This window comes from Entelurus aequoreus, linkage group LG13 (genome assembly GCF_033978785.1).
Source record: "Entelurus aequoreus isolate RoL-2023_Sb linkage group LG13, RoL_Eaeq_v1.1, whole genome shotgun sequence".
Taxonomy (NCBI): Eukaryota; Metazoa; Chordata; class Actinopteri; order Syngnathiformes; family Syngnathidae; genus Entelurus; species Entelurus aequoreus.
Genome location: NC_084743.1, coordinates 26864312 through 26889636, shown reverse-complemented (window position 1 = coordinate 26889636; position 25325 = coordinate 26864312). Strand labels below are relative to the sequence as shown.

The window sequence follows — 25325 nt, the reverse complement described above, 5'->3', positions numbered from 1 at the left end:
CGTCATCCTCAGAGGCGTTTCGAACCGGAAGTTTAGCGGCAAATTTAAAATGTCACTTTATAAGTTAACCCGGCCGTATTGGCATGTGTTATAATGTTAAGATTTCATCATTGATATATAAACTATCAGACTGCGTGGTCGGTAGTAGTGGGTTTCAGTAGGCCTTTAAGGCCAGGCTGGCACTATATAGCATGGGTGTCAAACTAATTTTAGATCGTGGCCCACATGGAGCATAATCTACTCCCAAGTGGGCCTGACTAGTAAAATCACGGCACGGTAACGTAAAAATAAAGACAACTTCAGATTGTTTTCTTTGTTTAAAATAAAACAAGCACACTCTGAAAATTTACAAATTATAACGTTGTTTTTTTTTTTTACACTTACATGTTACGTTTAATAGTATATCCATCTCTATTTGTCGTTATTTATACTTTCTGAATAAATTATGTGATAACGTTCATCAGTCAACTCATTGGTGTTAATTTTCCATCTATCAAGATAAAAAAATTATATCAAAATCAAATTACACTGTGTTATTTATGTAGTTTGCTCATTTTCCTCGACTGGTGCACTAACATCCATCCATCCATCTATTTTCTACCGATTGTCCCTTACGGAGTCGCGGGGGGTGCCGGAGCCTATCCCAGCTGCATACGGGTGGAAGGCGGGGTACACCCTGGACAAGTCGCCACCTCATCGCAGGGCCAACACAGATAGACAGACAACATTCACACTCACATTCACACACTAGGGCCAATTTAGTGTTGCCAATCAACCTATCCCCAGGTGCATGTCTTTGGAGGTGGGAGGAAGCTAGAGTACCCGGAGGGAACCCACGCAGTCACGGGGAGAACATGCAAACTCCACACAGAAAGATCCCGAGCCCGGGATTGAACTCGGGACCTTCGTATTTTACATATGTAGTATAATCTACAAAAATACCAGGAATTACTATTGCGACATCTAGTGGACATATTTAGAACAGCAGTTTATTTCATTCAAAAATGTTGGCTAATTTTTATACTTAGCAAACTCATCCGGCGGGCTGGATAAAACTGCGGGCCGTACGTTTCACACCACTGCTATATAGGAAAGAAACATTGTTCATATTTATCTGTATTTGCTGTAAATTTGTACAAAACTATAAAAATTCCATTTTGTAATGATTGTGCATTTTTCAAATTGGGACTATTACTTCGGTTGTTAAAAACGATCGAAGTACAAACCACATCAGCAGGATGGCTGTTTAATAAAAAGCGCCACAAAAACAAGTTTTTGCGTCAAAACTCTTCATAGAGCCCTCAATGTAGACCAGCGTTTCGTTGAAAAAATCCGGAGGCACAACACCAGCAGAAATCACTAAAAAACTAAACTCAGTTGACAGTAAAAACTTGTTGTTGCAATTGTTGGATATGACTTTAAATCATAACCAAGCATGCATCACTACAGCTCTTGTCTCAAAGTAGGTGTACTGTCACCACCTGTCACATCACGTCATGACTTATTTGGAGTTTTTTGGTGTTTTCCTGTGTGTAGTGTTTTAGTTCTTGTCTTGCGCTCCTATTTTGGTGGCTTTTTCTCTTTTTTTGGTATTTTCCTGTAGCAGTTTCATGTCTTCCTTTGAGCGATATTTCCCGCATCGACTTTGATTTAGCAATCAAGAATATTTCAGTTGTTTTTATCCTTCTTTGTGGGGACATTGTTGATTGTTATGTCATGTTCGGATGTACATTGTGGACGCCGTCTTTGCTCCACACGCTGTAAGTCTTTGCTGTCGTCCAGCATTCTGTTTTTGTTTACTTTGTAGCCAGTTCAGTTTTAGTTTCGTTCTGCATAGCCTTCCCTAAGCTTCAATGCCTTTTCCTAGGAGCACTCACTTGTTGTTTATTTTTGGTTTAAGCATTAGACACCTTTTTACCTGCATGCTGCCTCCCGCTGTTTACGACATCTACAAAGCAATTAGCTACCGGCTGCCACCTACTGATACGGAAGAGTATTACACCGTTACTCTGCCGAGCTCTAGAAAGCACCGACACTCAACAACAACACATCATTTGCAGACTATAATTACTGGTTTTCAAAAAATATTTTTAACCCAAATAGGTGAAATTAGATAATCTCCCACGGCACACCAGACTGTATCTCACGGCACACTAGCCGCGGCACAGTGGTTGAAAAACACTGATGTAGACCACAGTAATATCAGATATGTTTGTGTGTAAATCCAGACTGATACACCAGTCACAACCCTTCCAGTTTTGATAAATAGTTACTATATCTGTTGTAGTCATACATTTTTTTTCATACGTTTTTGTACAAATTTGAACCTCTTTGCTCCTTTCTAGTTTCATGAGAAATCTGTTTTCTCCTTTTTTGAGGTACACCTTAGCAAAATACAGTGCAGCTCTACAATGGAAACTTGGGCTCCAATTATTAAAATATTCTGAAGGTCATTCCTTGCTGACAGGGATAATCAATACTGAGATATAGAAATTGGGATTTTGTGACAAAGTTATTGATATTTGTCACACAAGCTCAGTCCTCTGTCTACTATTTCTACAAAGTGTGTAATTTACTGTTTCTCCAAAACTCATTAATAATCTGTCCACCCAGGCGGTTCATTTATCTGTCGAGAACTCTTTCATTCCCTGCGTCTTTCAGGCAGTTTAATAGATGACTTCTGTCACCAGAAATGTTTGTCACAATTTAAATTGACTTTTGTTTACCCCTATCTAAAAGAATGCAGAGGACAACGGAGTCATTCACACTTTCCATCCATATGAACTCTTAGACAATTTGCATTGTAAATTGTTGCATTTAATTGGGAATAACTTGAAAAATTCCATAATTGATGTGTCGGAATGGAAACACTTTGAAAGTCATTTAAGGATGAATGATTCGTCATTGAAAGAGGCTTATAGTTGGTCATGGGACTTTAACGCTCGGTGGGACCAAGTGAACAAGTCTGGGATTACGTTTGAAGTACTGGAATTTTATTTGGAACGGTGACAGAAACTCCATCCAGTTTTCTGTAGTAGCTGTTTTGTAAGATGGACTGATGCAAAGTGGAAAAGTGTTCTGTGGTCTGACGATTGCACATTTCAAATTGTTTTTGGAAACTGTGGACGTCGTGTCCTCCGAAACAAAGAGGAAAAGAACCATCCGGATTGTTATAGGCGCAAAGTTCAAAAGCCAGCATCTGTATTAGTGCCCAAGGCTTGGGTAACTTACACATCTGTGAAGGCACCATTAATGCTGAAAGGTACATAGAGGTTTTGGAGCAACATATGTTGCCATCCAAGCAACGTTACCATGGACGCCCCTGCTTATTTCAGCAAGACAATGCAAAGCCACTTGTTACAACAGCGTGGCTTCATAGTAAAAGTGTGCAGGTACTAGACTGGCCTGCCTGTAGTCCAGACCTGTCTCCCATTGAAAACGTCAGAACCACAAACGTAAAAAAAACATGTTGTTTCAACGTTGTGTTAATGTTGCACAACATTGGTTGACATACGACCAAAATTCAACATGACATTGGTTAAACGTCGTCAAAAGGCATGTTGTTTCAACGGTATGTTTGAGTTGATCAACGTCACGACTAGAAGTGGGCTCCTTACGATTCGATTACGGTTACGATTCAGGAGCTACGATTCGATTAAAAATTGATTATTAATGCACCTTCAATTCATGTATATCGATGCAGTTTTACATTTCTTTTCTTTTCACTATATAAGCGTTTGTCACTTGCAACTTTAAAATACAGTAAGTTTGTGATAAGAAACAATTAAATCAATTCCCAAATGTATTAAATGAATGAAAATGTGTGCAATAAGTGCTCTATAATAAAGGAGCTGGTCTGATCTCTTGGTGAGGTGGCTCGCTGCAGTCAGCAACATTTTTAGAACTGTCTGCATGACTTTATTTACAATAAATACATCAATTATCGATTTTTGACGTTTACTAATCGATTTTATAATTGTCCGAATTGCGATGCATCTAAAAATCGATTATTTCCCCCACCCTTAGTCAGGACTTAATTCTCAAACGTTCTCAACGTTGTTTCAATGTATTGTGCCTGCTGGGATAGTACTTAAAATAGTCAAAGAAAGTTCCTGTTTGTCAAAACGTGATATTGATATTTTGACAGTGTTGTCCTTACATTGCCGGTATGTTACCCTTCTGCAAAAATATCATGGTGTCACGGTATCGGTATTACACTTACCGCTCTTAAAGGGGTCATGTTATGATGTTTTTTTTCTACATTTAAAACACTTCCTTGTGATCTACATAACATGTAATGGTGGTTATTTGTTCCACCATATATATTCCACCAACATATTGTCCGCATATGCATAATCCGCTGATGCCACCAATGGCAAAAAACGAAAAGTTGTTTTTGAGAAATAGGGCCCCTTTAAATGTGTCATAACGAGGATTTTTACGCAGCTTACTGCGAGAATTGTTTTCCCGGGATGCAAACAGACTAGACCGGACATCGCCTGCAGGTAAAAACATGATTTATTCTTTTAAAAAGTACTACAAAACAATAGGGTGCACAAGGCGGATGCTCAACTCAATGCAGGGAACAAAACTAATACTTTAACATAAACTATGGACATGAAACAAAAACTCGCTAACTGTGACATGAATAAACAAAAACTTACTTGGCAAGGCATGGAACGAGCAGTATGAACAAAGCATGAAACAAGGCAGCACAGAGCAAATCCAGAATAATGTCGCCAGGCAGACTAACTGACAAAGACAGGCTTAAATAATAATGTCATGATTAGCGACAGGTGTGATCCAAACAAATGAGGCAGGTGAAACTAATGAGTCGCCATGGTAACAAAACAAACAAGGAAGCGCAAACAGGAACTTATAGAGTTGTCATGGAAACTAAAACAAACAAGGGTGCACAAAAACAGGAACTATGGAGTCCAAAACTAGCAGAAAATACCAAAACATAATCCAGACTACAGAACATGACAAAATGTGTTTAAATGTCTTTACTGAAAAGAAGAGAACAACTACATTTCAGCTAAACAGTCATTTTAAATAGTATATTAGGAGATGATAACAGTGGAGCCTATGTGTTTAAAATGGATAAAGCATAACTAAATGTTTTTGAAATAAATAATAATAAAGTGCAATTGTACTGTTGCTAAAACTGCTACATGAATATTTTACTTGTATAAATAACGAAAAAAACGCAAGTGGCTGCAGAAGATCACAACTGATGAAAAGACACTTATAAGTAAGATTTAACAAATAAATAAATAAATAGATGCAGACAGGTGCTCAAAATTGAATGAATGTTTTGAAGACTTGCTGACAGCTTTTCAATGAAAGTGTTTTCAAGTTACTAAATTGTGTATTTGGTGAGTTCCGATTAATTTCCTGCCTCAATTGTAACTTTAGTTTAGCGTTAAAGTAAAACATAACCCTGTGCTTCTATTCCTCATTTCATGTCAGATAGCTTTTGTTAGCCATGTTAGCATGCTATATCTTCCTCACAATCCAAACAATTATGTATTTGGGTCACTAATGCCAACTCTACTGGTACTTTAATACACTCCTGGAAGGGATTTTCCTGGGATCTTCCGTAGTTCCTGCATTCGGAGGTTCTTCTCGGCCTGGAACTGTGGGACGCTTAGGGCAATGTGTGCAAACCAAACGTTTGTCGTTCTGCTGGTTGTTGTTTGGGTAACACTTCAGTATGGGGAACACATATTCACCATGAATTAGTTGCTTATTACCATGCAAATTAGTACCATATTGGCTCTTAATTAGTCATTATTAAGTACTTATTAATGCCTTATTCTGCATGGCCTTTTTATACAACCTGTAAGCCATTAACTAAGAGTCTTCCCTCAATAACCTCAGAATTATTGCTTATTAGTAACCCTAACCCTAACCCTAACCCTTATATGTTCCCCTAGTGTCCAAATAACTCTAAACTAAGTCTTTGTTACTTTAATAAGCAACTAATTAATGGTGAATATGTTCCCCATAGTAAAGTTTTACCATTGTTTGGCTTTGTGGAAATAACTTGCAGTGGACCATATCCGACAAGTTGAAGAAAGCCATCAACTTTCAGTCCTGGAACTTTTCTGACACAGCTCGTCCATTGGAACGTAAGATATGTCCTCTAATGCAGTGGTTCCCAACCATTTTGAGCCTAAGGACAGAAAAAAACCTTACAATAATGCAGAATCAGCGAGAACCTTGTCTTTCCTTGCAACTAGTTGACTCTCTCTGGAGTCTGACACTTGAAATATGTTCTTTATGTCCAGTCTATTCCCTTGTTTTGTTTGAGTTGCTGTCGCGGCAGAAACACCCAGCTTCACAAAGATAATAAGTTGCAGAAGGAAGCTGAGTTTTCAGTGTTTTTGTGGCAATGTCAGGATATTTTTGCCCTGACATTGATGCAGAATGCAAGAAGGTTGGAAGTTGCCATGAATGTCATTGTAAGGCCAGCTGTAAGTAAGTAAGTAACGCTCAAACTCTTTTGAAAGCTGAGACAGGTAGGGGAAATTAAGATTTTCAGCACAATCCCATTCAAGATGAAACATTAAAAAAAAATAATTCAGTCGAAGCCTGGGCCCCTGGAGAGGGTGTCCAGACTGAGGCCATGGGAAAAAAAACCTCATAGCCATAGCACACATAAACATGTGTGTAAGAGGGGGGCCCCAAACATCAAAGAAAACAAAGGACATTAAAGACATTAAAAAGGCAGAGCTGATGCAACCAGTCATTTCTACATACAGCTACTATAGTAAAATAACAAAAACAAATAAAAATCATATAAACTGTGGTGGTCTCTGCGGTGTTCCACGCTATCGTCTGCTGGGGTGCGGGGAGCATGGCCAGAGACAGGAGCAGTCCCAACAAAGCAAACAACGGCCGAACACTAACTCTCGGCCAGTGTCCAGTCTGCATGGATGAGCGAGGATACGTCCAAGGAGACCGAGGTGTCTGATACCTGCTCATTCAGCCAACACACTGTGAAGCTTGTCCGTCCCGGCGATCAGCGCTAGCTCCGCAGCCCTGTCTCTTAATCCGCATCTCCTCCAGTCTCTCCAAACAGACTCTGGTGTGGCAGAGACCCAGCAGCTGGTCTCCATGGCCAAAAGGCTCCCGGGAGGCAGATCCAGAAGTTCAAAAAATAATTAATAAGTGTATATTGTAGCATCCCGGAAGAGTTAGTGCTGCAAGGAGTTCTGGGTATTTGTTCTGTTGTGTTTATGTTGTGTTACTGTGCGGATGTTCTCCCGAAATGTGTTTGTCATTCTTGTTTGGTGTGGGTTCACAGTGTGGCGCATATTTGTAACAGTGTTAAAGTTGTTTATACGGCTACCCTCAGTGTGGCCTGTATGGCTGTTGACCAAGTATGCTGGCATTCACTTGTGTGTGTGAAAAGCCGTAGATATCATTTGACCGGGCAAAGGCAGTGCCTTTAAGGTTTATTGGCGCGCTGTACTTCTCCCTATGTTCGTGTACACAGCGGCGTTTTAAAAAGTCATAAATTTTACTTTTTGAAACCGATACCGATAATTTTTAAACCGATACAGATAATTTACGATATTACATTTTAAAGCATTTATCGGCCGATAATATCGGCAGTCTGATATTATCGTACATCCCTAATTATTATTATTATTTTTTGTATATTTCTAAATATTTTTCATTTTAAAGGGCGTTAATTTGAGGTATTGTTCAATGTGGACGCCTCGAATGTGACGTTTTTCCTCAATCATGTTTTGTTGTTATGTTGTCAATAGTGCTGTGTGTTGCGCGCAAGTGTGCCTATGTGTGTGTTTCTTTTGTGTACTGGTTTCAGGCACTTTGTGTTGTGACTTTCCTGTGCATGAAATGTGCCACATACAGATGTAGATGAAGTTTGATTAATTGATTGATTGATATTACGGGGTCCACTGTGACATTCGCTAGGCTAATTAGTGGTGGAGAGGCCCGTAACCTGATTTTTGGCTTGCAAACCAAAGTTGTTATTTTCAGTCCTGTCTTCAAAAATGAGTCATCCTCGGGTCAAGGAACTTTGTCCAAAATAAAACAAAGTTTCCCTATAGTGGAAGGTTATTATGAGAGTTACAACGAGCAAATGGCATCGATTCGGTAGAATGGCCCGTTTACAGTGAAGGATGAAATCTCAAAGCATGTTGAAGAATTGTGAGAGTCCAGCACTATGGACTGGACTCTCACACTATTATGTTAGATCCACTATGGACTGGACTCTCACACTATTATGTTAGATCCACTATGGACTGGACTCTCACACTATTATGTTAGATTCACTATGGACTGGACTCTCACACTATTATGTTAGATCCACTATGGACTGGACTCTCACACTATTATGTTAGATCCACTATGGACTGGACTCTCACACTATTATGTTAGATCCACTATGGACTGGACTCTCACACTATTATGTTAGATCCACTATGGACTGGACTCTCACACTATTATGTTAGATTCACTATGGACTGGACTCTCACACTATTATGTTAGATCCACTATGGACTGGACTCTCACACTATTATGTTAGATCCACTATGGACTGGACTCTCACACTATTATGTTAGATCCACTATGGACTGGACTCACACAATATTATGCTTGGTCCACTCGACGTCCATTGCACCGGTCGCCCAGGGGTTTCTCATTGTATCCCATTGGGTTGAGTTTTTTCTTGCCCTAATGTGGGATCTGGACTGCAAAAACTGAAATCCAAGTAAGATTACATATCTCAAATAAGGGTGATATTTGCTTATTTTCTGTCTCATAAGATAATTCTTCTCACTAAGCAGATTTTATGGTAGAGTGTTTTACTTGTTTTAAGGGTTTTGGTCCTAAATGATCTCAGTAAGATATTACAGCTTGTTGCGAGACCTATATTGAGTAAAACATGCATGAAACTAGGATATCAACTGTTGCAAAGCTGTGTCATCAACACTCACAAGTATAAAACTACTTTTTTAAAGTAATCATTTCTTTTTTCAAGCATGAAAAAAAAAATCATGACTTTGACACAATTGTGTCTCATAATTAAAACAGATGACAGCCAAATGGACTTTGCGGTTTTATTTTCAATGAAACAATAGAAAATACGTACTCACATAGTAGTACAGTTGGCACAGCACAGTAAACTGACAGTTAATATTTAAAAATTTAACATTTGACATTTCTAACAATTTTGAATAGAAATAGTTCATGCACATTCAGATAAGTTCTTTAAAATTACAATTACATTTTTTTTTGCCGGGGACCAGGCTGTATATATGCGCACTAATTGACTGAAAGAGCACGCACTTGGCGCGATGATGTCATGTTATCGATGGAAAAATGCATTTTTAGATCATATGATTTGCCTGAGCGGCTAGGAGACCCCGAGAGTAACAAGCGGTTGCCTTGTTGCCTTTCCATTAAGAACAATAAATTACTTTTTAGTATAAGTTTGCTGATTTCAAGAAATGTAATGCCGAGCGCATATCATTATGTCAAGATAATGGCACTAGCATTTACTTAATTTAAGAATATTTTTCAACATATTGAGCAAAAAGGTCTAATTCTTTTTTTTCTACCAAGAAAAGTGCACTTGTTATTAGTGAGAATATACTTCTTTTAAGGTATTTTTGGGTTCATTGAAGTTAGCTAATTTTACTTGTTTTGGAAAGCCTTGACAAGCCAAATTTTCTTGTTCTATTGGCAGATAATTTTGCTTAGTTCAAATAAAATACCCCTCATTTTTGTATTTTTTTTTCTTGTTTTTGAACACTGACTTTTTGCAGTGTGAGCCGAGGATGTCGTTGTGGCTTGTGCAGCCCTTTGAGACACTCGTGATTTAGGGCTAAATAATAAACTTTGATTGATTGATTGATTGATTGAAGAAAAAATGTGTGTGTGTGTGTGTGTAGTAGTGCTCGCTATTTAAGTACTTAGTGTATTTGCACTCCAGTGGCAGGAAGACAAATTATCCACTTTTCTATTTAAACCAAGATCGATCTGAGCCGTAGTCAGTCTTGTTCGTGTGAGATAAATGTAATGTCCGACGCCACGGGCAAATCTGGACAGTTGAACACTCATATCAGTGATTACCCGAGGCTGATGTGTTAGAGTCCTACATCATACATCACTTTGCCCTCGAGTAATAGAGGAGCCATCTCCTCAGGCCGCCAGTCCGTTCAATTTAAAGGTAGCAAGATAGTACGCGTTTTCATCCTTTCTTTTTACACCCTCCTTGATCTGAGAGAACATGCTCCTGATTAGCAATATAAAATGTGAATAGCCTGCATGCTCTATTTATCTTCTGCCGTGCCTCCCTTTCTTTTCCCGTTAATCTGTTTATGATTGCTTCTGTCTGAACGCCAGCAATGTGCGCATGCATGTTTCTGCTGCAGTCGCCCTGTTTTTCATCATCACGCCTCAGCAGCTAATGAGCGGGGCTGAGGCTCCGTTGTTTACCGAAGCATGTGTGCATGTTTGGAACTCTCTTTGTGTGCGTGCGTGTGTGCGAAGAAAAATAGTGCAAAAGTGCAAGCCTAGTTCCTATGTTGGTGTTTGTATAGAGCCATATCCATGGAATCAAAGCCCACATTGACAGGGGGGGACATAACTACACTTTTGCCATGTGTTGACCTTTCAGTGAGCAATGAGAGCCTGACACAAGCACACACACACACACGCACACACACACACACACCATGAAAGAGTTTGTGTACACAGTCCAACAAATATTGTGTGTGAGAGCACACTCATATGGAGTTGCATGCAAATCAAATCACAGTGTAGTGCTTAAGCATGATACATACACATATACTGCACACATGCCAGAAAACGTTCAAAGATGTGTTAGTTCCTGGAACTAAAATGTTCCTGTAGCCTATTGTGTTTTGTGTTTGCACAGCAGTGAGGTCCCAGGAAGACTTCTGTAAATCAGGCTGACGACGCCGCAGAAGCAAGGGGCTGTACTCAACGTACTAAACATGCCGTTCAATGCACAGACACGTAGTAAATAGTTGTAGTAATACTACATAAGTTATACCAGTGTTTTCCAACCACTGTGCCAAAAATGAACAGAAGGCAAGTCCCGCTAGGAAAAGGCACTGAAGCATAGCGATGGCTGTGCAAAACAAAAGTAAAACTGAACTGGCTACAAAGTAAACACAAACAGAATGCTGGACGACAGCAAAAACTTACAGCGTGTGGAGCAGAGACGGCGTCCACAAAGTACATCCGTACATGACATGACAATCAACAATGTCCCCACAAAAAAGGATAGCGTACGCACAACTGAAATAGTCTTGATTGCGAAAACAAAGCAGGTGTGGGCAATAGCACTCAAAGGAAGGCGTGAAGCTGCTACAGGAGAACACCAACAAAACAGGAAGGGTCACCAAAATAACAGCGCAAGACAGGAACTAAAGCACTACACACAGGAAACAACAACAAACTCAAAATAGGGCACGACAACCTGGTGGAGTTTCATTTGTTAACCTTTTCTGCTGGTGGTGTGCTTCCGTATTTTTTTTATGAAAAAAATGTGCTTTGGCTGAAAAAAGGTTGAAAAACACTGAGTTATACAAAATGTTCAAATGTAAAATTAAGCTAAAAGGTGAACTGCACTTTTTTTTTAAATTTTGCCTATTGTTCACAATTATTGTTGTTCCCGCCAGTTCCAGGTCCTAAATGGCTGTCAAAGTGTAGCAACCTGTCAGAATACCTACTCAGAATTCTTCTGTGCAGGTGGAAGGCATGATTTATGATCTACAACAGGGGTGTCAAACTCGTTTTCATTGAGGGCAATATGGCAGTTATGGTTGCCCTCAAAGGGCCGCTTTTAACAACGAGTAATATATTTTTTTTTACATAAGCTGCAAAGAAAATATTTATAAATTTTACTTTAAAAACTGGCAGCTCAGTCACCAGAATTTTACAGTAAAAGCAGTGGGTTTTTACAGCATATACAAATATTGAATAAATGGAATGGAGAAACAATACGTCTGTTTTTAGCGGTACAATTCAAGCAACAGAGCTGCCTTTTTTTTTTTTTTACCATAAAATCTTGTTGTTTTTATTAGTTTGTTTTTTAATGTTTTAGTGTCTCACTGTATATGGAAAAAAAAACGGTAAAAAAAAGTTGATTTTACTGTAAAAAATTAACCGTAAATCTATTGTCAAACATATTGCTGGGTATTGTGGCCAAACAGCTCAATTTTTGTTTCATCTGACATCACATGGACCAAGATAAGACCTTCTGGAGGAAAGTTCTCTGGTCAGATGAAACAAAAATTGAGCTGTTTTACCACAATACCCAGCAATATGTTTGGAGGAGAAAGGGTGTATTATGCACAATATTTGCTTTCAAATATTTGACAAAGTTTCATGATGACGCTTACACGTGTGAATTTCTACCGTTGTTGCTGCTTGTCTAGATTAGACAATCGTTGCTTAAAAGGTCCGACAGGAAACAAAGCCTCGGGGCAAAATATTCATACTTTGTTGTCCAGTTGTTGTTAAAAGTCCGATTGTCGAAATGTATTTTGTTTTTTTTAAAGGGTTGAATGAGTCTTCTTCTACTCACCTTACTGCTGCTTGATGCCTCGCTGTTGCCCCCTAGTGGGCGTACTGCATACATGAGCAACCCTCGTTTGAATGGTATCATAAAGCCTATTTGGATGATGTTCGGCGGGCCAAATGAAAAGCTTTGGGGCCGCCAGTTGAATAGACTTGACCAGCGGGGACGAGGTGGAGCGAATAACAGTGTAGTGTGAAGACAATAAACAAGACATTCACCCACTATGGGTCTGCGTGGAGCGGGTCTCTGAAGTCTGTTTCCTGGAAGTTCACGTGACCGAGAACCTGACCGGGGGCGAAAACATCACCAAGTTGGTGAAGAACCTATTGTGTGTGTGTGTGTGTGTGTGTGTGTGTGTGTGTGTGTGTGTGTGTGTGTGTGTGTGTGTGTGTGTGTGTGTGTGTGTGTGTGTGTGTGTGTGTGTGTGTGTGTGTGTGTGTGTGTGTGTGTGTGTGTGTGTGTGTGTGTGTGTGTGTGTGTGTGTGTGTGTGTGTGCATCTAATAGAGCATGTCTCAGTTGCACCCCTGGTGGTGAAATCCATCAAACTGAGGGTGGTCCCAAAAAGGAGGGATTTTTCACATTGACTGTGAGTCAATTTTAAAAGTGCTCCCCCTCTGGTCAACATATGAAATAACAAGTGTGTGTAAGAAATTTGAATACAAAAATAAATAAATGTGTATATAGAGACATACAGTAATAACTTGAAGTAAGTAATGAAGATTAAAAACTAATTACAAACAAAAAATATATATTTTTTTAAATTAACTAAAAGCAGTCTTTTTCTCACAATGTGTCGACTTTTTTCTTATAAAATGTTCTTATAAAATACTTTCTCATATTCTTTCTGTTTTTGTAATATTGCAATATTTTCTCGTAAAATTTTTTTTTTTTTGTGGACCATTATTAAATATTAATGCAAAATGGCATGAAAATTATTATTTGTCAAATACAATTCTGACTTACACAATATTGCCAATTTTTTAGTTGTTCTTGTAAAATAGTGAGATTTTTTTAGTAAAATTATGATTTTTGTTATAATTTTTCCAAGTAAAATTCAGAGTATTATTATAACATTGCCAACACTTTTAAAGTTTTCACATAGAATTGTGACCTTTGTCAAGTAAAATTATGACTCTCTTCATAAAATTGCCAAAATGTTAAGCTTTTCTTGTAAAATTGCGACTGTTATTGAGTAAAATTCCAACTTTTATCATAATATTGCACAAATGTTCAGTTTTTCTTGTGAACTTTTGACTTGCGTCGAGTAAAATTACGACTTTTATTATAATACTGCCGAAATTCTAAGTTTTTCTTGTGAAATTGTGACCTTTTTCATGTGGAATTCCAACTCATTTTTCTCAACAAGCTTTTTTATGTTTGCATTGTATGTATATATTATTAATGTTGTAAATACAAATCTTTATATATCTAGAAAGGGTGGTCCTATAGAGCAGTGGTCCCCAACCTTTTTGTAGCTGCGGACCGGTCAAAGCTTGAAAATGTGTCCCACGGACCGGTGGGGGGCTGGGGGGGGGGGGGGGGTGTTTAATTTTTTTATTTTTATTTTTTTTTTTTACATAAATAAATACAATCATGTGTGCTTACAGACTGTATCCCTGCAGACTGTATTGATCTATATTGATATATAATGTATATATTGTGTTTTTTATGTTGATTTCATTAAAAAAAAAAAAAGTTTTTTTTTTGTTTTTTTTTAAATTTCTTGTGCGGCCCGGTACCAATCGGTGGTTGGGGACCACTGCTATAGAGGTATGCATTTTTTGGAGGTCTCAAGAAGGAAAAAAATACAAGAAAATGTGTCAGTGTGCGTGTGTGTGCATGCATGTGTGTGTGTGTGTGTGTGTGTGTGTGTGTGTGTGTGTGTGTGTGTGTGTGTGTGTGTGTGGTACTCAAGCTGCACAGTAGTGCAGAGGAAAACCCCCCAGAGGGTCATTAAAGTTGCCCAGAGAATAACCGGCTGACCTCTTCCCTCTCTAGAAGAAACTATACAGTTTGCGCTGCGTTAATAAAGCAGTGAAAATAATAAAGGACACTTCTTACCCTTGTCACAGACTTTTGGAACTGCTGCCATCAGGCAGACTGTATGGAGCAAAAAAAAAAAAAAAAAAATAGCAGTGGGACAAGAAGTCTTTCTTTTTCTGTCTCAGAAAATTTAAGAATTCAAAAACTGTAAGGAAGAATTATAACAAATAAAGGCTTGCATGTAATGAGTTAATATCACTGATTAGTTTCACATTTGAAGTTACTTAAATATACTTTTACACCATATTCAAATTTTTTGAGTTCCACCTGTTTAATATAATGGTTGAGAGAAAACCTGGTTGCAGAAAAACATGCAACTTTTCTCTAACTACAATTTAACATTCACCTGCCAAAAATGCAAACTTTTGACCACAAACTTAGTCGCAGCTCGGGGACATTGGTCTCGAGCAGAGGGTGTCAAACTCATTTTAGCTCAGGGGCCGCATGGAGGAAAATCTGTGCACACGCAGGCCGGACTATTAAAATCATGGCATTAAAACTAAAAATAAAGACACATTCAGATTGTTTTCTTTCTCTTACTTTGGCCAAAAACAGAACAAACGCATTCTGAAAATATTACAATAAAAAATATAGAAAAAAATACCGGCAGCAGTAAAGTTTAGATTCATGAAGGAAAGAAGAAAGTGAATGAATGTTAAGTTAAAAAGTTAAAGTACCCATGATTGTCACACACACTTATAACTGAATACATTTACATATGTATACAAATTTGTTTTCTTTTCTATTATTTTTTTTAATCAATTAAGTAGCGTTTATGACAACCTTTTTCCAAAACACAATATAGAATGTGAAATACAACAGGATAATGCATACATTTATCATTTGTTTTCAAAACGGTTACAAGAAAGTTGGACCCCATTTTTATGACTTGATGGGGTCCCTGGGACCCATAGTAAAAAAGAATAAAAAAAGTTTTACTTTTTTTGTTTTTTTAATTATAATTTTTTAAATCTATCCCAGGGGTCCCCAAACTATGGTCTAAAATCCAGCCCACGGCTAGTCCCGAGTAACACATTTTTTTTTTTTTTTTAATTATAATTTTTTTTATCTATCATTTCTAGCTCATCCATCAATCCATTTTCTACTGCTTGTTACTCTCGGGGTCTCCTAGCCAGTCAAGCAAATCATATTGTCTAAAAATTCATTTTCCCATCGATAACATGACATCATCACGATCGCGCCACAGTGTTGGGTAATCTGCAAAGAGACAGATTATATATATGTATATATATGTATGTATATATATATATATATATATATATATATATATATATATATATATATATATATATATACATATATATATATATATATATATATATATATATATATATATATGTATATATATATATACATATATATATATATACATATATATATATATATATATATATATATATATATACATATACATACATATATATATATATACGTATATATATATATATACGTATATATATGTATATAGTTGAGGTTTCTGTGGTTTATCCGTTATACAGTGTCCAATACCGGGGTAGAGCGGAATGTACAGTACGTTAGGTGTTTTGCAGATTTACCCCTGAAGATTTTTTCCCGACCTAACGTATATATATATATATATATATACATATATATATATATATATATATATATATATATATATATATATATATATATATATATATATATATATATATATATATATATGTATATATATATATATATATATATATATTTACATATATCTATATATATATATTTACATATATTTATATATATATATATATATATATATATATTTACATATATTTATATACATATATATATATATATATATATATATATATATTTATATATATATATATATTTATATATATATATATATATATATATATATATATATATATATATATATATATATATATATATATATATATATATATATATATATATATATATATATATATATATACACATACCTGTATATACATATAGCCCGGCCCCTGGCCAACTTTTTTTAACCCAATGCAGCCCCCGGGTCAAAATGTTACAATAAATGAATATAAATGATAAATGAATAGTACATTTTCAGTTTCTAGGCAATAGATCTTCTGAGTAAAAAAATCTACTCTTAAGCATCACATGTTTTTTATAAGACACACAACTTCGCAATACTAGTAAGTATAACTAATAATGAGTTTTAATGGCTAATTTCCTATTTCAAGAAATATTACCGAGACAATTTTGACTTGTTCCATAGGCAGATATTTTTGCTCATTATAAGCAAAAATAACTTGTAATGAGCAAAAAAATCTGCCAGTGCAACAAGTCAAAATGGTCTTGTTAAGATTTCTTGAAACAGGAAACATGTTTGTGCCTCTAAAAGCTGGAAACTTAGTGTGGAACAATACTGTACTCTGCAATGACATACTTTTGTGTCAAACTAAAGATGATCAGATTGTACAAACTATTTAAAGTTAGGGTTTATGTTGAATTTTGGAGTGTAGACCATGGAGACTTGATTTTTCCCCAAACACACATTTGGCACCTTATTTTACCATCTGTTTTTGAGAGGGCTAAAGCACTTTTACGTTTTTTGATGATCCAAACAACATGCCATCTGGTCACATCAGATGGTGAAGGGCTTGACTGCAGTCAGCACTGCAGACTTACTGTTAATATACAGCATATAAAGTAAAATACTGTATCTGATACTGTGTGGATCATAGAACTGGAGATATGAGAAGCCTTTATATCCACAGCCTTACTGCTCGGACCACATAGCAGGAGAAAATATGTTATGCATGGATGCAGGCAAGCACACACACTGCTAAAAATCAGACTAATTAAACAATGTGGGTATTAGATAGTTTCAAACCGTAAGGAAATCATCCTTTGTGGCACCAGTCGAAGTCAGTGCGCACACACACACAGTTTAGATCAGGGGGTGTCTGACTCGTTTTAAAATTCCCAAGCGGGTAACATCATGGTATGATAACCTAAATATAAAGACAACTTCAGATTGTTTTCTTTGTTTAAAAATAGACCAAGCACATTCTGAAAATGTTCAAAACTAGAGATGTCCGATAATGGCTTTTTTGCCGATTTCCGATATTGTCCAACTCTTAATTACCGATTCCGATATCAACCGATACCGGTATATACAGTCGTGGAATTAACACATTATTATGCCTAATTTTGTTTTGATGCCCCGCTGGATGCATTACACAATGTAACAAGGTTTTCCAAAATAAATCAACTCAAGTTATGGGAAAAAAAATGGCAACATGGCACTGCCATATTTATTATTGAAGTCACAAAGTGCATTATTTTTTTTAACATGCCTCAAAACAGCAGCTTGGAATTTGGGACATGCTCTCCTTGAGAGAGCATGAGGAGGTTGAGGTGGGAGGGGTTGGGGGTGGCGGGGTTGAGGTGGGGGGATAGGGGGTAGCGGGGAGGGTATATTGTAGCGTCCCGGAAGAGTTAGTGCTGCAAGGGGTTCTGGGTATTTGTTCTGTTGTGTTTATGTTGTGTTACGGTGCGGATGTTCTCCCGAAATGTGTTTGTCATTCTTGTTTGGTGTGGGTTCACAGTGTGGCGCATATTTGTAGCGGTGTTAAAGTTGTTTATACGGCCACCCTCAGTGTGACCTGTATGGCTGTTGACCAAGTATGCATTGCATTCACATGTGTGTGTGAAAAGCAGTAGATATTATGTGGCAGTGCCTTTAAGGTTTGTTGTCGCGCTGTACTTCTCCCTACGTCCGTGTACCACTCCGTACAGCGACGTTTTAAAAAAGTCATATATTTTAATTTTTGAAACCGATACCGATAATTTTGAAACCGATACCGATAATTTCCGATATTACATTTTAAAGCTTTTATCGGCCGATAATATCGGCAGTCCGATATTATCGGACATCCCTAGTTTTAACTAGGGGTGCAATGATTGATTGATTGCAATGATGATCGACGTCGACAAAAAGCAATAGGGAAAATTGTCCCCAACAAATTCACTTGTCCATCATAGCTGGTGATGCAATCGCTCGTTCCTTTCGGGATGGAAACAGATATGTGCGACTGAGGGCTCACATGCTGTGCCCACCGCAACGACACTGAAGTGAAAACATCAAAAGTGTGGGTGTTTCAGTGTTGCATGGTCGACACTGAAACCGACCCCGGGATGCAGAAACAGGAAACAACATGCAGTTGAAAATGCTAATTCAATTGTTTTAGCAGCAGCAAAAGCAGGCAACAAGAAATACTTGTGTGCCACACCAAGCAATGCAAAATGAAAAACTTAACAAGAGCAGGAGAGGAAATGCAGGATATAAAATACACACTAAGGCTGAGACGCGGCGTTGGAATGTAAAGCACTGGAATGGTGATGGTCACCAAAACGGAGGCGGGTGTGTCAATTAACGCCCCATACTGCCAATGATAATGGAACATTTCACCCTATATACGTCAAAGTCTATGTTGACACTAGGGTTGTCCCGATACCAATATTTTGGTACCGGTACCAAAATGTACTTTGATACTTTTCTAAATAAAGGGCACCACAAAAAATGGCATTATTGTAACAAAAAATCTTACGGTACATGAAACATATATTTCTTATTGCAATTGAAGAACAATTTTTGGCCTTAAATATAATAGTAAACATACTAGACAACTTGTCTTTTAGTAGTAAGTGAACAAACAAAGGATCCTAATTAGTCTGCTGACGTATGCAGTAACATATTGTGTAATTTCTCATTCTATTATTTTGTCAAAATTATAAAGGACAAGCTGTAAAAATTGATTATTAATCCACTTGTTCATTTACTGTTAATATCTGGTTATTTTCCTTTTCAACGTGTTCTATCTACACATCTGTTAAAATGTAATAATCACGTATTCTTATGTTGTTTGGATGCTTTACATTAGTTTTGGATGATACCACAAATTTGGGTATCGATCCGATACCAAGTAGTTACAGGATCATACATTGGTCATATTCAAAGTCCTCATGTGTCCAGGGACATATTTCCTGAGTTTATAAACATAATATGAATTTTAAAAAAAGGAAAAAAGATTTTGTGACGATAAAAAATATAGATGTAATCATAGTAATATCGACTAGATACGCTATTGTACTTGGTATCATTACAGTAGATGTCAGGTGTAGATCCACCCATGGCATTTGTTTCCAATCAGGCGAGTTATTGTATCCTCCTACGGTGTGTAGTGAAGCATGTTTAGCTATTCCTCATCCTGCAGGGATGATACTTGAAAGAAACTTACTTTATTTGTCACCATGGAGACCAGGATTAGTGATTTAGAAGTAGCTAAAACACTGCCGACTGCGGATGGATGTTTGCTGCTAGCTAGCTAGCCATGTCTTAGAGCACCTCTTCCTGAGGGCGTTTCAGTGTTATAACTTCACCTTTATCGTCAGTTTTTCGGCCAAAATGCGTCCGTTCTCCCTTTTCTGTCTACACACTGTGTCGGCTTGTAAGTACTCTGTGATTGTGCGCTGCCGAACATGCTCCTCTGCTCGTAAACCCAGAAACGTCATGACGTTACAGCGCGCCGTCATGCCCGTTAAAATAAATAAATACAATTGAGAACCGGTACTTTTCAAACAGAGTAAAGTACTGTTTTTGATTCATTAGAACCGCGATACTTTACTAATACCAGTATACCGTACAACCCTAGTTGACACTGCAGGCCATTTCTGTTTTCTATTCCATATGTGACCTATATCTGATTTGTTCTTTCAACTCCCACCGAGCACTTTCGTATGTGGACATAAATTAGATATGTACGGAATCTAAACAATGGAGTCACGTTCATATGACCCATGTGTCATCAAAAAGCCGCAAACGTCATAATTCTTTGACAAAATAGAAGGTCCCAAAAATAAATAGTGGACAAATGAGCAAAGAATAGGCGGAAAGATGTGTTAAAATTCACATCACTGTCCTACCACCCCTGGTGCCGACTGCTCGCCCACCCGCTCCGCGGAACAGACGTCGACCTTGCTTTTCATGGCAGCGCATATTTGATTCGCATATCTGGAGGAAGCGTTCACAGACTCTCTTCAGTAAAATAGTTACCTCGCTAGATAACAACAGAGAGACTTTGGCCTCGTTTACACTGCACACCAAATCTGATTTTTTTGCCCTGAAGTAACGCAGATCAAATTTTTTTTACGAAACGCTCCAAATTGCTTCAAATCTAATCCTTTTGCATCCCATTCAGACCACACCAGGAGGTACCGTATTTTCCCGACCATAGTGCGGGATTATAAGACGCACAGCCGATTAATTGTGTATTTATTTATTTATTTTTCATATACACTACCGTTCAAAAGTTTGGGGTCACGTTGAAATGTCCTTATTTTTGAAGGAAAAGCACTGTACTTTTCAATGAAGATAACTTTAAACTAGTCTTAACTTTAAAGAAATACACTCTATACATTGCTAATGTGGTAAATGACTATTCTAGCTGCAAATGTCTGGTTTTTGGTGCAATATCTACATAGGTGTATAGAGGCCCATTTCCAGCAACTATCACTCCAGTGTTCTAATGGTACAATGTGTTTGCTCATTGGCTCAGAAGGCTAATTGATGATTAGAAAACCCTTGTGCAATCATGTTCACACATCTGAAAACAGTTTAGCTCGTTACAGAAGCTACAAAACTGACCTTTCTATTGAGCAGATTGAGTTTCTGGAGCATCACATTTGTGGGGTCAATTAAACGCTCAAAATGGCCAGAAAAAGAGAACTTTCATCTGAAACTCGACAGTCTATTCTTGTTCTTAGAAATGAAGGCTATTCCACAAAATTCTTTGGGTGACCCCAAACTTTTGAACGGTAGTGTATAAGGCGCACCGAATTCATCGGCGGTCACTCGAAACGAGTATGACGATCCTCCTGGTAGGGGGGTATCCCTTTATGGAGGATGCCTGTGCGTGACTCTGTTTAACGTGGGGAGACTGGTGCACAGACAGTCACCACACGATCCTTGACAGATCCAGGTCAGAGTCCAGTGGCATGGAGTCCCAAGACGACTGGGGACCCTTTTCCGCTGCAGCCTTCATCCGCCATCCCAGCCGTTGTGACGCTCCATAGGGTTAGCAATCATCCTCCGCCTGTTCCACCGTTGAGGTCTTGGGTTGTTATTTCCCCATAACTGGGCCCACATGGATGTGGGGGTGCCTTCTTCCGCCACCGCAGCCGTTGTGGTAGTTCTTAAATCTACCGTCTTCCGCCTGCTCCGCCGTTGAGGTCTTCACCGTATCCCTGGCTAGGGGTCAGTCAGGTACTAGGCCTTTGCCAAGGGCCACCTGGGGTAACAGTAGTAAAGGGGTTAACCTTCTTGCGCCCCAAGACCCCATAGAGGAGCCTCCACTGCCGGATGCACTTTAACGTCATGCCCAGGACAACAAATTATAGGGCGCATTTAAGTTAACAGAAATACTACGATCATGTAGAAAATAATATTACAGTGAATTATTGGACAGGAACAAAAATAATATGAGAGCAACATGGGGCATCCTCAATAGCATTATTAAAAATGGCACAAAGAGGGACTACCCTCAATACTTTTTAGACGGAAATAAAAACAATGACAACATAAAGGAAGTAGTTGAAAGCTTCAATAATTATTTTGTAAATATTGGACCAAAATTGGAAGAAAGGATTCCAGACCCAGTTCCAATTGAGGACTATAATGATACCATAGAGCGAAATCCCAACTCCATGTTCCTCAGTAATGTGACACAGGAGGAAATAGTTATAATCGTGAAAAAATGTAAATCTAAGACTTCAACTGATTGTAATGGAATTGATATGGATACGATAAAAAAGGTTATAGAAGAGATCTCAGGACCATTAATGTATATTAGTAACCTATCATTTCAAACAGGTACATTTCCAAACAAAATTAAAATAGCTTAAGTTGCACCAATTTCATTCTTAAAGTAATCTTACTTATCTCATCATATGAAATATGACTTTCTTCACCAATTATTATTATTAAATTCTTACTATTATTTATTTATTTATTTTTATTGTGATTACATATGGAGTTTATTGTGAAAAAATTGAGAACAGGAAGTGAATAAAAAAAGTTTCAGCAACTGTTATGTAAAGAAAAGGGGTAGGATTAAATAAGCTCTGCTTCTTCCTACTCCTTTTCGAACATGTTGAAAAGAGAAACTGGAAATTGTGATGTATCATGTTGTATGCTTGCATGTTCGAAATAAACTCAAACTCAAACTCAAACACAAACACACGTATCTCTTATGTTTGACTGCCATCTACTGGTCACACTAATCATTACACCATGTACCAAATAAAATTGCTTCGAGGTCGGTAAGCAAAACCAGAATTATGCCGTACATTAGGCGCGCCCGGTTATAAGGCGCAATGTCGAGTTTTGAGGGGGAAAAAAAGATTTTAAGTGCGCCTTATAGTCCGGAAAATACGGTAGTTCAAATCCGATTGAAATCTGATTTTTTTCAAATGTGACTTCAATCTAAACGGCAATGCAACCCGTATGTGACCTTTTCGCCAGCTTTAGGCTGGCTACGTCATTTGTGTACGCGAGGAAAGACGCAGCCCGCCAGCGGAAGTGGATACAACATCCGGTTTCGGTGAGCAAAGTCTATTTTCAACGGCCAAATTTTCGAGGCACCATCTGTCAAATAGTGCACAAATAATAATAAGCTATATGAATATATATTTTGATTTCGAAGAAATAATTATTGTTGTAGGACGGAGATTGGCGCTGTGGCGTATTTGCTTACATGTGAGTTATATGAGAAAATAAAGCTCCTGTATATCTACATTAATGTCTGTGTCTCCTCTACTTAACAGACTATAAAGATTAGAACCCTCCGAAATACATACCATTATATACACTATATTGCCAAAAGTATTAGGCCACCCATCCAAATGATCAAAATCAGGTGTCCTAATCACTTGGCCCGGCCACAGGTGTATAAAATCAAGCACTTAGGCATGGAGACTGTTTCTACAAACATTTGTGAAAGAATGGGCTGCTCTCAGGAGCTCAGTGATTTCCAGCGTGGAACTGTCATAGGATGCCACCTGTGCAACAAATCCAGTCGTGACATTTCCTCACTCCTAAATATTCCAAAGTCAACTGTCGGCTTTATTATAAGAAAATGAAAGAGTTTGGGAACAACAGCAACTCAGCCACCAAGTGGTAGGCCACGTAAACTGACAGAGAGGGGTCAGCGGATGCTAAAGCGCATAGTGCAAAGAGGTCGCCGACTTTCTGCACAGTCCGTTGCTACGGAGCTCCAAACTTCATGTGACCTTCCAATTAGCCCACGTACAGTACGCAGAGAGCTTCATGGAATGGGTTTCCACGGCGGAGCAGCTGCATCCAAGCCATACATCACAGAGTCCAATGCAAAGCGTCGGATGCAGTGGTGTAAAACACTGGACTCTAGAGAAGTGGAGACGCGTTCTCTGGTTGAATCACGCTTTTCCATCTGGCAATCTGATGGACGAGTCTGGGTTTGGAGGTTGCCAGGAGAACGCTACATTTGTGTGACATTTGGTGGAGGAGGAATTATGGTGTGGGGTTGTTTTTCAGGAGTTGGGCTTGGCCTCTTAGTTCCAGTGAAAGGAACTTTGAATGCTCCAGGATACCAAAACATTTTGGACAATTCCATGCTCCCAACCTTGCGGTAACAATTTGGAGCGGGCCCCTTCCTCTTCCAACATGACTGTGCACCAGTCGCCAAAGCAAGGTCCATAAAGACATGGATGACAGAGTCTGGTGTGGATGAACTTGACTGGCCTGCTTAGAGTCCTGACCAAAACCTGATAGAACACCTTTGGGATGAATTAGAACGGAGACTGAGAGCCAGGCCTTCTCGACCAACATCAGTGTGTGACCTCACCAATGCGCTTTTGGAAGAATGGTGGAAAATTCCTATAAACACACTCCGCAACCTTGTGGACAGCCTTCCCAGAAGAGTTGAAGCTGTAATAGCTGCAGAAGGTGGACCGACATCATATTGAACCCTATGGGTTAGGAATGGGATGGCACTTCAAGTTCATATGTGAGTCAAGGCAGGTGGCCAAATGCTTTTGGCAATATAGTGTATATCCTTGGATACATTATATTACTTTATTTTGTTTTTACGTAAAAAAAACGAGAATTTTTAAGGTTTTGCGATCATATCTATGGTGGCGACTTTTATATTGTAGTAATAGCCCAGCAGGCGCAAGACATTAAAACAACGCTGAGAACTTGTTGAAATAGATCTTGACGTTGAGCAACTCAAACCTAGCGTTGGAACAACATGCTTTTTGACGACGTTTAATCAATGTTGGGTTCTAACGTTGATTTGACCGTTGAATTTTGGTCATTTTCCGACCAATATTTTACAACACATATACAACGTTGAAACAACATGCTTTTTGACAACAATTATTCAATGTCAGCCTGTGACGTTGATTCGACCGTTGAAATTTGGTCATTTCTCAACCAACAACGTTGTCTCAATTTACGAATACAACTATTTTGCAACGTTGTTTCAATGTCAGTTTTAAAGGATGTTTATGTATAGTCAACGTTGTATCAATGTCTTATACAGGAGTAACTTCCTTGTTCATTTACGGAATCCGGTCAACTTCCTTTGTTTTCACTTTATG

The 25325-nt window shown here is 38.1% G+C and overlaps 2 protein-coding genes across 2 annotated transcripts in view; one reads left to right on the top strand and one right to left on the bottom strand.

Moving 5' to 3' along the window:
• map3k19 (mitogen-activated protein kinase kinase kinase 19) overlaps window positions 1–20675 on the bottom strand; it is a 68033-nt gene extending 47358 nt beyond the window's left edge. Inside the window, exon 1 of the mRNA XM_062067181.1 lies at window positions 20613–20675. Coding sequence (XP_061923165.1) covers window positions 20613–20675 — 63 coding nt within the window. The remainder of the gene's footprint in view (window positions 1–20612) is intronic.
• The window catches only part of LOC133663273 (receptor activity-modifying protein 1-like), a 159577-nt gene that overhangs the window by 7355 nt on the left and 126897 nt on the right, over window positions 1–25325 (top strand). The window lies entirely within an intron of this gene.